General features: G+C 42.1%; 1 protein-coding gene across 1 annotated transcript in view; it reads left to right on the top strand.

Moving 5' to 3' along the window:
- The first annotated feature begins 298 nt into the window (after positions 1-298).
- LOC307016173 (insulin-like growth factor 2 mRNA-binding protein 1) overlaps positions 299-11,492 on the top strand; it is a 61,332-nt gene continuing 50,138 nt past the window's right edge. The window contains exons 1-2 of the mRNA XM_079645209.1: positions 299-873; positions 2,997-3,057. Coding sequence (XP_079501335.1) covers positions 699-873; positions 2,997-3,057 — 236 coding nt within the window. The 5' untranslated portion in view covers positions 299-698. The remainder of the gene's footprint in view (positions 874-2,996; positions 3,058-11,492) is intronic.

Consider the following 11,492-nt stretch of genomic DNA (forward strand, 5'->3'; position numbering starts at 1 on the left):
GCGCGCGGATATGTACACGCGCACTGATCTGGTGAATACCCTATGAGCAGGGGATGCCCCCCCTTTCCTCCCCTGTATAACCTACTCTAAACACACCACGTGGTTTCCCCTTCGCAACAAAAAAAACGTGAATCAGTGAGGGGCGGCGTCTCCCTCCACCGGCAGCAGGCTGAAGGGGGATACTGAGAGAGAGAGAGCGAGAGAGAGAGAGAGAGAGAGAGAGAGGGGGGAGGAACGCATTTTCCACAGCGGATCCCGCCATAGTTTTCCTCACTCTTCCAGCACAGACCCATCAGCATCCACCAGTACAGCCAGTGCTCACAGTGCGAGAGACAGACAGACAGACAGACAGACAGACAGACAGACCGACAGACAGACAGACAGACAGACAGACAGACAGACAGGCTTTAGGCTGCTTCACCCGGCCGCCTGCACCTCCAATTCTCCTGGATTTACCAGTTTTTACACTTTTAACGGATCTTTATATAGTTAGTATTAACACGCGTTTCGTTTGCTACTTTTTTAGATCTTATTTTTCTTTTACATATTTTTGTGATTTCTACTCTCAGTCAGTGTGGCAACATCTTGTTGCGTTATTAGCGGAATCAGGAACTTTTTTAGCCGGCTTTTAATTTCAGTTACTCCGGGCTGTATTTTTTTAATAATCGTTTTTGGGACTTGGAACAACAATTGCCACCATGCACAAGCTGTACATTGGGAATCTAAGCGACAGCGTGACTGCCGAGGACTTGGGGAAAACCTTCGACGAGCACAAGATCCCGTACTCCGGACAGTTCCTCATGAAGACCGGCTACGCGTTTGTGGACTGTCCGGACGACCAGTGGGCGATGAAAGCGATCGAGACGTTTTCTGGTGAGTCCAGGTGGCCTGCTGTCCGCCTCCGAGCCACAGCTTTACTTTCATTCATTCATTCATTCATTGTAGAGGGAGTGGTGGAGCCGCTCGGTGCACCGTATAGCGGCCCGGGGTTCACGCATACTGGATAAAAATACATCCACAAAATGATTTCATTGATGCTGGTTTAATGGCGTGTGGAGAGCTATCCACCCAGGGGAGCCATTCAACTTTTGCAGGGGGAGGGACACACTGGTGTCACCCACCTACAGCTCCACAGTGCGGCCTGAGCCCGAGGCCAGCATTTAACTCACATTATTACAATTGTGTGTGTGCGTGTGTGTGTGTGTGTGTTTGCGTTGGTTTGTATCTCGGTGTGCATGTGTGCTTACTATCTGGACATAGGCTATTTGACCGAAACAGGCTGTTGAGAGCCTCGCTGCTCCCTCCCCCTTTAAGCCGGGTCTCCCCTGTGACAAAGATAGAATATATGTCTAAAGATGTTTATCTATAGGCCTATTATTGCCTATCCTTGTAGAAATATATTTAAATGATCAGTGCGGGATACAGTGATGGTGAAAGCTGGATTCAGTGTCCGTGCTTTGCATTTTTCAGGATTTCCTACAATGTAACAATGTTACAACAATGCCGGTCCATAGGGGCGCTAGGGGCTCCGCCCCCCCTCTTCCCACATGTTTGATTGTCATTAAAAATAAAAAATTCATTAAAAAATATATTTCCAAATTTTTATTTTTTTTATTTTTAAAGAACAAGGTAAATATTATATAGTTGGTATCAGTAAAATGTATAATCTACAATAAAATCTTGTTTAAAATTGTTTTACGAAGTCTAAAGTTACTGATAAGTCACATGTTTCCTGCCTGGCCGCAGCGTGTATCATTACCCTCTCTCGTCCGGGCGGTAGAAAAGAGCCCTCAGCCAGAGCAGCTGCAACCAACAAGCTGACTGTTGCTATCTGTAAACTATGCCGCCGAAACATAATTTCAGCCAATCAGCGTCGCCAGATCTGATGCTCAAAGGGCGCCCTTTCAGCGCCCTGGCCTGTGTGTCTGTTTAGACTCGTATCCAAGGTGACGCTACAGTAGGGGATGGCTGCGTCTGCAGTTGTAGACTCCGGTGCTAGTGGATCGCCGGAGCTGTAGATTAACATTTGCATGGTTATTGTAGTTGTAAGGGCAAGGCCTGTGGCACCATGGAGCATATGTGTGGGCTGGACCTGTATTTTACAGGAAAGGAGTGATCAGAGGGTCGAGTTGTCGATTCTTGTTCAGTTTTCATCTTCCTCACCCTCTCAGACTTTGAGTTGCGCGCGCTGCTAAAGAGACGCGCTACCATGGAAACCAAACAATGGTGTACCTGTATTAAAGTCAGAGTGGAAACAGTCGTGAGTAAATCTGATTTTGTCAGAAATCGGGAGAAATGCGGGTGTCGGGAGGGTTGGCAAGTATGACACACACACACACACACACACACACACACACACATACACACACACACACACACACACACACACACACACACACACACACACACACACACACACACACACACACACACACACACACACACACACACACACACACACACAAAGTTCGTATTTAGTCTCCTGATTTTAAATACCCTAGTATGGTTGTCGTCACCATTTCCATAGCCCCACCAAAAATATTTTCCACCAGCCGCCACTGTGTAACATGAAGGGGAAAGTCGTCATGTCAGCTTCTTCTTCTTCTTCTTCTTCTTCTTCTTCTTCTTCTTCTTCTTCTTCTTCTTCTTCTTCTTCTTCTCTTTCCTCTTTTACTTTGCCTTTAATATTCCGAAATCACTTTTAATCCCATAGAGAGCGAGTTCCTGCTCAACGGTTGTCACGGTGCATGTGTCGGGCTCTCAGGAGCTCATTATCGGACTCAGGTGACAGGCTCGGGCCCTCTGGAGCCCTCACCTTCCTCTCAGCTTCTTGTCTTTCTTTTTTTTACTTTGTATCATTTAACAAAGCCAGCTGTTGAGCTGCTTTACCTTCAGCTCTGACCCTGGTACGTCAAAGCCCCCACAGTGGACAGTTAGTTAGTTAGCATGTAGCTAGCCGTGGTGTGTTTCTAACTGCACACTTCTGTATCTTTCAGGTAAAGTGGAGATCCAGGGGAAACGTCTTGAGGTGGAGCACTCCGTCCCCAAGAAGCTAAGGTACCCCCCCCTCCAACTTCATGTGTCCTTCTTTCAGAATGTGTACTCTGGTGAATTTTCATTTGGTGCTACTTTGACCCGCCGCCATGACACTTCTGGTTCTTGGTGTGTGTTCATGCTGTTTGTTCAGGGCTGTGTGTCTATGCTGAGTGACCATGATGTAAAGTAGCCTAACTAAGTACATTTAATCAAACTTTACTTAGGTAGCTTACAAGTTTGTGGTACTTGTACTTTACTTGAGTATTTTCCATGTTATGTTACTTTGCACTTCTACCCCATTCAAATGTAAATATTGTGATTTTACTCCACTACATTTATTTAGTAGCCTAGCTTTAATAATTTTCAAGGTAGGCCTATAAATTAGTTATAAACAATATGATCAACTCTTAAATAAGACTCTAGTTACACCTGGAGTGAATCCACAAGCTACCCTGCAGTAGCCTATACAAAGTCATTCAAACTATGCACCTTTACCAGCTTTGATGATCAATAATTATAAAACGTATCATCTATATTATCCTGAAATGGACAAATCTGCATAATAAGTGATTTTACAGAGTTCTCCTACACTTTCGTATTTCTACTTTTACTGAAGTTGGAGTAGTACAATATCGGAGTACTTCTCCTCTGGAGGGTGTGTGTTCGTGGTGTGTGTTTGACGTAGAAGCCTGAGTTTTTGGTGCTGTGTGTGTGTGTGACAGCTTCCGTTATTAGCCGGCAGATTGAGGAGCTCTTTTGTCTATATTTGGAAATGCCGGTTTTGGTTGATTAAATGCATGTCGCTATATATTGTTTTCATAAAGTTATAATAAGCGTCAGCAGGCTGCAGACCCCCCACCCGTCCCCCATTCATTGTGGACACATCATTTTATCGTGAGCTGTATCTCGACAAAAATACATAGGCCTACACGATACATTTAATCTGTCATTATTTAAAACAACGAATATGATTCGTTGTGGCGGATTCACGTAAAATTCACTGTGAAATTGGCGTTTTTACGTTTTCCAAAATGTTAATGTCAAAAATTAATATTATTAAACGGTTTCCCAATTTTCTTAACACACGTTGTTTAAATTGACCATGAATAAGCTGTGAATGTTGAGTTTTAACGTGTTCACATTGTTATATCGTGAAATATTATCATTTTAATTTGTATTATTTTGTATGTATTTTAATGCCAGCTGTGCATTTAAAATAAGACAGAGGTTTTATATTTTGCATATAAAAAACATCTGATTCAGTTTTGTATTTATGGCTCCAAAGTATTTGAATGGGCAGACGAACCTGTGGCTTATTAATGGTAAACTGTGTGCATTGTGGATCAGCTGCTCGGTGCTGAGATCCAGACTTGACCTGCTTTAAACAGTATTATGGAATTCGCCTCCAGCCCATCATTCACTGTTGTAACCTTTGGCACAGATACGAGGTGAGCAGCAGCACTTCTCCATGTTCCGCCATATGGCCATGCGTGTGCGTGTGTGATCAGAAAGGGCAGTGGACGTAGATGTCATGCTAGTCGCTTAATGTGGCTTTATGAACATTTGAACACAACCAGCATTAGTGTATCTGTGCGTAAATGTGGCAAAATATTAGATGTTGGCCTGTGTTGGTGTGCCTGCCTTGCACCACACAGTCAGACCATGAAGAATAAATGTTGCAACATGGCTGTGGCGCAGAAGAGTCCGCAGAAAGCCTTTTTCCTGCGGGGGCGCGGAGTGACTTGTCAAAGTGCAGGAGCAGGACCCCCGCCACGTTTGGAGACGAGAGGGCTGTAGCGCACCTGTGATAGCCTTGAAGAGCCACCACTATGAGCGTGTTTTTGGATAAGGGGCCACTGTGGGCGAGCTGGGGCCCTCAGTGGTTCCGCAATACGTGGTACGTTCAGGCACAGAGGAGTATACTCCACGTCAGGCAGCAAAATGGCGCAGGGGATTCTGAAGCTGACTGTCCCCGGGCTGAGCTCACCCGGCCGGCCTGCTGCAGCTCTGCCCGCCCTCATGTGTTACACCGACACTGTACTGGTTATATGTACACAAACTAGATGTGTGATTTAACTCGCATTTACAAAATAATTCAGTAAATCTTTAAAATACGACAATTAGTGCACTACAGCAGTGGCACATTAATTAAAGGGCGCTGCAAATATGTGGTATGTGTGCTTACGTGTGAATAACTACGTATTTGTCAAAAAGACACCGCATCATGATATCTGCATAGGCCTATAGGCTAAGTTACTATTGTGCAGTTTCATTCTGAAATAGAATGTCAGTGGAGGTGTGTTTGTGTACGCCCTATACCAGGGGTATTCAACAAAAATTCAACGAGGTCCAGTTAGAGAAAATGTCTAACTTGCTTTATGAATTAGTGTGATATATATTGAAGTAGTCTGTAGCTTTATCAACGTCTGCATGTAATCAATAACTGGCTGTCAATCAAATAAAGAAAGTACAATTCAAAAACAACAATATTTATTGTCAATTAACATTGAACTATACAGATATACAGTAAATACTGTGGATATGTGTAATGTTCCTCTCGGGCTGCATTTAAAAATAAAATAGAGAAAATAAATAAAATAGCTTTTGAAAATATGTGCATCTTAAAAGTGCTTAATTTTAGATAAATAAAATAAAGTGTAGCAGCAGCTTGAGTTTCCCTTTTTCTTTTTAACCGTTTCACATCATGACTTAACAGTTTCAGACGATTGTAAAACAATATCAGTCTTTACACATAACAATTGAACCGTTTTAAAGTTTCTCTTTCTTTCCCTCTTATATTGTAGTCCCTCTCTCACTTTGTTTTGTTCAGTGCAAGAATTGAGCTGGAGCTTGTCCTGCCAGGAGTTTAAATCTGGGCTGAAATTGTGTAAGGGCCATTCTCATACACAGTCAGGTGCTCATTGGTTAGCCTCGGTTAGCCTGCCCTGGAACAATATTTATTTTTGATCCTGGTGAACTGATCATATTGGACTGCTTATTTTTTATGACCTCAGTTCTGACTTGAGAGGGAATGTTTGGTCAAACACTTTGTGTTTTGTCTCATAGTGGCGTTTTGGCACTTTTAATGAACACCACGGTCTCTGAACAAATGAGACACACTGGTTCTGTGCTCCTAGTGGGCAGGATGAACATGAATGGGTCCGTCCACTCAGGGTTAAAAGCTCTGTTCTCACTGTCCACTTTCCTCTTCTTGGAGAGCGCCATGTGTAATTATTTGTCTCTCCCTGTCTGCCGCTAACACGCCTGTTCACTTTCCTCTCTGCTTCTCTCTGCCGCGCTCTCGTCTCTTCTTCTGTGTTTCTCTCCCTGTATCGCTCACTTGTCTCTTTCGCCCCCTGTCGGCGGGGGTTAAAATAGAATCGTCCCGTCAAAATTGAAATCCCCTATTAATGTATTGATTATAGGTCCGTATCCGGGTCCGTATAGGTCGGCGTCTGGGTCCGGATCCGGATCCGGATGCCGACCCCTGCCCTTTACCATCATTTCCTGATAATGATGAAGCCATAGCCCCAGCGCCATATAGATAGAATCAGTCTATACGGCGCTGCATAGCCCCACCTCTCCCCACCTCTGCTGCTCACTGCTGTAGCATGGTCAGTAGCTACTGCTAATGACCATGCTACAGATGTTAGTGCAAATCTTCAGCTCCTCTACCACAACCATCAGCAACAAGTGGACATGGAGAACTACATGAACTACATGTTGCTAAATCCACCGCGGGGCATAAACAGAAGGGCAACCATGGCAACCATGCTCGGGGGTCTTCTTCGCTGCTTTTGGTGTATTTTGTGGCAAAAGTACAGCGCCACTTACAGGCCCGGCATATGTTCTACAGCGTCTCCAGCGCTCCCGAGCGGTCTCGTGTGAACGGAAGACAAAATACCTAGTATTTCATTGATTTTTTTCATAATTCTAAGTTACAGTGTGCACAAATTATTACATTGTTCCACTTTAGATGCAACACATTCAAATGTAATGTATTTGCAGGTCTTTAGTGGAATCCCTTCTAGTCAGATTTAGCTTACAATAATGAACCATAACTGCTGGTCTGAAACAAACTCTTGTGATGCCCCTCTGTGTGTTTGTCAGTGTGTGTGCAGCAGGATTTCATAGCATTATTTTTGTTCTTTTATATGTAATACAGTTTGTATCTTTAGTTTGCAACCTGGTCTACAAACATTGGCATATTTGCTCTATGAATATGGCAGATTAGCTACACCCTCCCCCAAAGTTGGACCTAATGTCATCAGTATGGCAGAAATGTCCTATTGTCCAGTTTTCTAGTTTACCATTTAAAAAAAAAATCGATTAAGATATTAAGGTAAATCTGTGCAATGTTGTCATATGGCCTTTCATAATGGCTTTACATGCCATACAGTATATCTGGGATTACAAATCCACAATAAACAAACAATGTGTGTGGAAGTCCCCCCTCCTCTGGGTCTTTAACTGACTTAACACAACAGCACTGTGAGACAATCATTTATAGGAAAAAGCATGACATACTCTTATGTATTTTAAATACACTAATGCACTTTTTAACACTTTTTATTGCACTTTTACATTGTTATTATTATTTGAACGTTTTTGTGAAGCAGAGTAAGAAGTTTTGCATTTACAGAATTGTGTAGTGTGCAAAGAATACACAGCGACATTAGAAAAGAATGGCATAATTGAAACAAAGTTCATTTCATTGTGACTTTTGAAAATAATGAGAATATTAATTTTCATCAGTGTCTCCTTCCCTTTTTCTGGACTCTTGTGTCAATATTGCTTATTTTCAAGAGACGGATTCAATACAAACACCCACACTCCACCAACATATTCTCACTCATACCAATCTTCCCATCACAGATTTCCATGCCTTCTCAAAAAGGGTTTCCTCCCCCATAGTTTGATAAGGCATAATCACCAAACTGTGAAGCACCTTTATCTGTTTTTCTGTTTTTTTTATGTGTTGCAGTCATCATTTTCAGTAGGCTCAGACTTTTATTTGAAGTCAATCAAAAGCAGTTTCTGTGAATCCCAGGCCTTTCCTCTCATTTCAGTCTCGTTCCCGACACACCCCTCCACCTCCCGAACCATCCATCAAAGTTCTTCACAAACTGAAGCGACACCGCCTGGTTCTGTGACTCATTCCCTCTGTCCTCCCTCCATCATTTCCTGTCTGAAGGATACTGGCACATTCATGAACAACGCTTCTGGTCTTTTAGTGTTCTCCCTGAAAACAGTATTCCTCCAGCAGTTGATATGAGTTTAAATGTAGAACAAGTTTCTTCTAAGCAAGACATTTAAAAAGTCTGTAGCTTTATTTCTGCATCACCAAAGTTTAGTTGGCGCAGAGGGATTGTGTGCCTTCTCAGAAGGGTCACCAACACCCCTGGTGAGCAGAACTACTTCCTATCTGTTGACGTCTCACCTGCAGCCTTGGTTTAACATCACTGGCAGTTCTTCAATAGTGCATAAGATAAATGTTCTGACATCGAGCATGTTACTAATGCACTGCTACTGTGTTCATTACTCAGTTGTATGCATTGTGATGGAGATGGGGGCGGGGCTCCTGTGTTCTTTGCAGCAGGAAGGCCAGAGTCCTCTGGCTTCTTGCTGAGACTCTGATGTGTGATCCCTGCTAAAGAATATGAACATAACACCATTGTTGGGCTTTATATGTTTACTTGTCATGATTGTATCCTACTAATATTTGCCCTGCTATAAAAATGCTCACACACACACACACACACACACACACACACACACACACACACACACACACACACACACACACACACACACACACACACACACACACACACACACACACACACACACACACACACACACACTCACAGTAACATACTCTCACATCATTCTATGTGCACCATGTGTTTTAGTCTTTAGCAACAGCGTTTTTTCACTTACAGGAAATTCCTGTTGACATTTAAAACATTTTTTAACAGTGTTTATAGTCTTCCCTGCCTTTTAATCTGACTCTTCTTTGCAGTTCTCATATTTCGCTTCTTTACTTGTTGTCTACTGTTCTATTTATTAATTTTTTTAACTCTTAAGAGCTGCAGCGGTCTTCCTTTTTCTTCTTCTTTGCTCTGCTTTAAATGCATTCAAAAAGTGTGTGTGTGCGTGTGGCCTTCACACTGAGAGGAGGAGGAGTAGCACGCCATGGTTTGTCTTCCTCTCCTCTCATGGCAGCGAGGAGGAGGAGGAGGAGGGGACAGTGGGCGGGGAAAGCAAGGGGGTGCGACCAATCGTGTGGCGGCATCACCTGCGAGCAGCGAGGGAGGCGGGCCATCCCTCGCTGCTCGCCAACACTCGTGCTCTCACTCACTCCTCTCTCTCTGCTCATACTTCAGCCTCTCTCTGGAACAGTATGTACATCTCTCTCTCACTCTGGTACAGTATGTTCATCCCTCCCTCCCTCTCTCTCTCTCTCTCTCTCTCCCTCTCTCTCCCTCCTGGTACTGTGCCATGTTCTCTGCACCATTTCATCCAGGGAAAGAAATGAAGGCAGGCAGACAGACGGATGAAACGTGTTTTTAAATTGGACGTGAGCTGAACAACATACTGCAGAGTGTTTATGGACAAAGTGTTTCTGCTCTCTCAGTTGTAAGCTCTGTCTGTCCAGTATTTTCAGAACCCAAGCAGAGAAGTGGCTGCTGATTGTGTTGTTTTCAGCACCAAGGCCGTACAGCTGTGGGTCACTGTCATATCCTGTGCTGTGCAGCGGGGCTGTGTAATGGTGAAGTGAATTTCAGGCAGGCTGAAACATAAACCCTCTGTCACCAATGTGAGGAGACATTCATCCTAGAATATGATGACCGTTAGCATACCTTTTTGCATTTTATACTCCTTGAATTTTGATCTGATTCTGGGCTTTATCATGGTGTGATATTTGTAAATACATGCTAATTGAAAAGCAGTATCTTGGGCTTTAGGAATTGTAGTAATCATGAAAATTATCAGTCAAATAAATATGGTTAATATGAATAATAATATTAATAATATGGACTGCAGTCAGTGGTGTAAAGTTATCTATTTCCCTCAATATAAGTACCGTACAAATATACGAACAATAAATATTACATATTTCATCAGATAAGTTGAAGAGCTTTAGTACTCATCACATTGTAAATGTTCATTCAAATCTCATAGAATATGATGCATTGTAATTGATCAAACCTTTTGTGTCAAGTACTGTTAATATATTCGTTAATAACAAAAAAAACAAGAATGACTATAACTATATAAAGAGGCTATTCTTCTTAATGTGTCCTTTGACACTTTAAGTATTTTGTTGCTGATACTATAATATTCCCTTTTTTTGAGTTTATTATGTCCTGATACATTTAAAAAGATTATATTTTAAAACTGTTAACATTATAATTTCTCTTGGCCTAATACACATTTCTACTAAAAAGAGCTTGAATTCAAGTCAGTGGAACTACAGATGCTGGCTGCTAACAGCTCACCCTTTAAACTTGTCTAAAGGACATCTAAGTCGCGTGCTTACATCCTGTTTTCAGATTTCGACTTGGTCAACAGAACTTTATTCTTCCCTCTGAAGGTGCATTTCACGTTTGTAGTATACTCTAAAGTTCAGTTTTCTGCTTTAAAACATATCCAAATAAGACGTACAGTACAAGGAAAAAAAGGAAGAACATAATGTAGTGTGGCCAGCACGGAAATGAAGGTTACCTTCTCCACTTTGACATTCGAAGAGTGTTGCTTAAATATATAGTGTTTTCAGATATATCTACTGAAATTAGCAGGCTAATGAGCTAGTGTTGTCACGATACAAACATTTTGGTTTCGATACCGATACCAAGTCAAGAATTGCGATTCCAATTCTTTTTCGATTCTTTTCTTTTATTATTTTCATGATAAATAAAATTGTAGTTTATCTGTTAAGCTTTTTCTTACAACATGGTCTCTTCTTTATACTTGAGTTTATGTGATTTCTTTGATAGTTAACTTTTTTTATTAACATGTAATAGTAGGCTACAGTAATATAAATAATTATTGACAAAATGTACATTGCGGACGTACGCCATTTTTTGAGCGTATATCCCTTTATAAATGAGGCCCCTGGTCCTTGCCATCTTGTAATACCACTGGTTCCTCCAGAGATGACTGGGAGTCACTGTAGTGACAGTCTAAACTCAGATCAATATTAGTGGACCAACAAGTAGAACTAGCCCTCGGGCTAGTTCTACTTGTTGGTCGTACAAGTAGAAGTAGAAGTATTATTGTCGTGTCAATAATACGTCCATGGAGGTGTGCACTCTTTTTACAATATTTGTTTTGGGCTAGTTATTAGAGAGTTATATGTTTGTAAGAGCGAGTTGGAGGGTGTGATATATTTAAAGGGACAATAGGTCGGATTCAAAGTATGTATATGGGCCGCCAGCTCTAACCATTGAGCA

Source organism: Notothenia rossii (assembly GCF_949606895.1).
Source record: "Notothenia rossii genome assembly, chromosome: 8".
NCBI classification, from domain to species: Eukaryota; Metazoa; Chordata; class Actinopteri; order Perciformes; family Nototheniidae; genus Notothenia; species Notothenia rossii.